The sequence below is a fragment of the Nicotiana tabacum genome, chromosome 17 (genome assembly GCF_000715075.1).
Source record: "Nicotiana tabacum cultivar K326 chromosome 17, ASM71507v2, whole genome shotgun sequence".
NCBI classification, from domain to species: Eukaryota; Viridiplantae; Streptophyta; class Magnoliopsida; order Solanales; family Solanaceae; genus Nicotiana; species Nicotiana tabacum.
This window is the reverse complement of record NC_134096.1, coordinates 96,869,442-96,871,232: the sequence shown is the minus strand read 5'-3', so window position 1 is coordinate 96,871,232 and position 1,791 is coordinate 96,869,442. Positions and strand designations below refer to the sequence as shown.

At 34.5% G+C, this 1,791-nt stretch overlaps 1 protein-coding gene across 1 annotated transcript; it reads right to left on the bottom strand.

The window, feature by feature from the left end:
• Positions 1-844: 844 nt before the first annotated feature.
• Positions 845-1,411, bottom strand: LOC107778507 (putative calcium-binding protein CML46). Its single transcript, XM_016598780.1, has one exon. It carries the CDS (start codon positions 1,409-1,411, stop codon positions 845-847), a length of 567 nt encoding a protein of 188 aa, XP_016454266.1.
• Positions 1,412-1,791: the final 380 nt, after the last annotated feature.

Here is a 1,791-nt window from a genome sequence, read left to right as displayed (position 1 = left end):
TCGAGCCGTCGTCGGTCGAGGTGGAGCCGGAAGCAGCAAGACCTATAGCCGAAGAGTCGACGCGAGCCATAATCGAGGTGTTGATAATGGTCGAAGTCGAGCATCGCTGATGAATATTCATTTTGGAAGAATAACCTTTGACAAAAGATTCTCTCTTTTGCTAAGATACAAACACTAACTTTTCATCAAGATTCTTATCTATATTATTCTATACTTTTGCATCAGATCCTAGAATAATTCGATCATTCAAGGATTTGTCTGTCACTCATCATTGTCAGGTGGAACAACCGACTAGTTCTTTTATTGGGTGAATCACTCCTCTTATTTACTTGAATATCATTTATTATTATTCATTGTTATGCTACATTATTGCTCATACTTTTTGAAATAGTTATTACATGCTGATATTACTTTCCTACCAAATATATTCGACGCTAATCACGCTTTCGAAAGTCACATCTGGAAAAATTATTTTTTTTGGTTACTAATTAACTTTATTACCAATTGAAACATATGTACAGTACACAAAAAAACTGCTTGTTGGACATCATGTCCCAACAGTCATCATAGTAAGAAGCAACAAGCCAAACAAACAAAAGCTACTATGTTTAACCCATTATCACACAAATTTAATTATTTGAATCTAAGAGTTATATTTTTTTGGTCAATGACAAGATTATAATCCAAAACATTACAACAGAAGCAGATAATTTGAGCCAAATTGATGATCATCATAAGCAAAGGTGAATCAGATAAATTAAAGAATGTAATGTTACAAAATGTTTATGTTCATCTAATTTTTTGCTTCTATTTTTTTTCTACAATGAGATGATATTTAAATTATTTAAATCAGTTTGATAAATTCCTGGAAATCAATTCTGCCATCTCCATTTTCATCGAAAGCCATGATCATCTTCTTGCAATTTTCCAAGTCTGCAGCTTGCTTTAATCCCAAAGCGCACAGAACTCTCTGCAAATCCCATTCATCAATAAATCCATCTTTGTTCTCATCAAAGACACCAAAAGCTTCTTTAACATCTTGCTCTTTAGCTTCTAGTTCCTCTCCAAATAGGTCAAAAATGTCACTAGAATCCAACCTCTCTTGAATCTTTACACCTTCAGGATGGACAAAAATTCCCAAATTAGCCATAACTAACTCAACTTCTTCCCTGCATAGGCTTCCATCAACTACTTTCTCACTAAAAGATGTCAGCTTTTGGTAGGTTTTTTCCTTTTCACCATCAACTTTGGATTTAGCAAAAGACAAAAAACTGAAAAATCTTCTTGCACAGTCAAAGATTATATACAGAAAGAAGAAGCCCACGAAGCCATGAATTAGCAAAGGCACAGGAATTGTAGTTACAGGGAACTTCTTGATTGGGAAGCGATTCAAATAACTAGGAGCTGCCATTTTAATTGTATGTTAATTGGAACTTCTTTATGTTATGGTGAAAGGAGGGTGATATTCTTGCATGCAGATAGAAAATATGAGGAAAAGAGAGTTTGTTGTTTTGTTGTTGATGAGAATGGGGGAAGGTACAACGGAAATATATATACAAAGAGGGAATTAAACTAAGGAGGTTGAATTAAGTTTGAAATTTCAAGAGGAAGGTGCTTAGTGGGTGCAGTTTATGAGTTCGTGGGAAAAGATGACCAAAAATAATCAAGATTTGGTCTTCAATTCCACCCAATGGAAGTGTCAAAGAAGTTTCATAATTTCTTACTGTGAAGAGTCATTTGCCTCTTTGTTGGAAATATGGTGGGGCAGGCTGGCCGTTTTTTTTTTAAAAT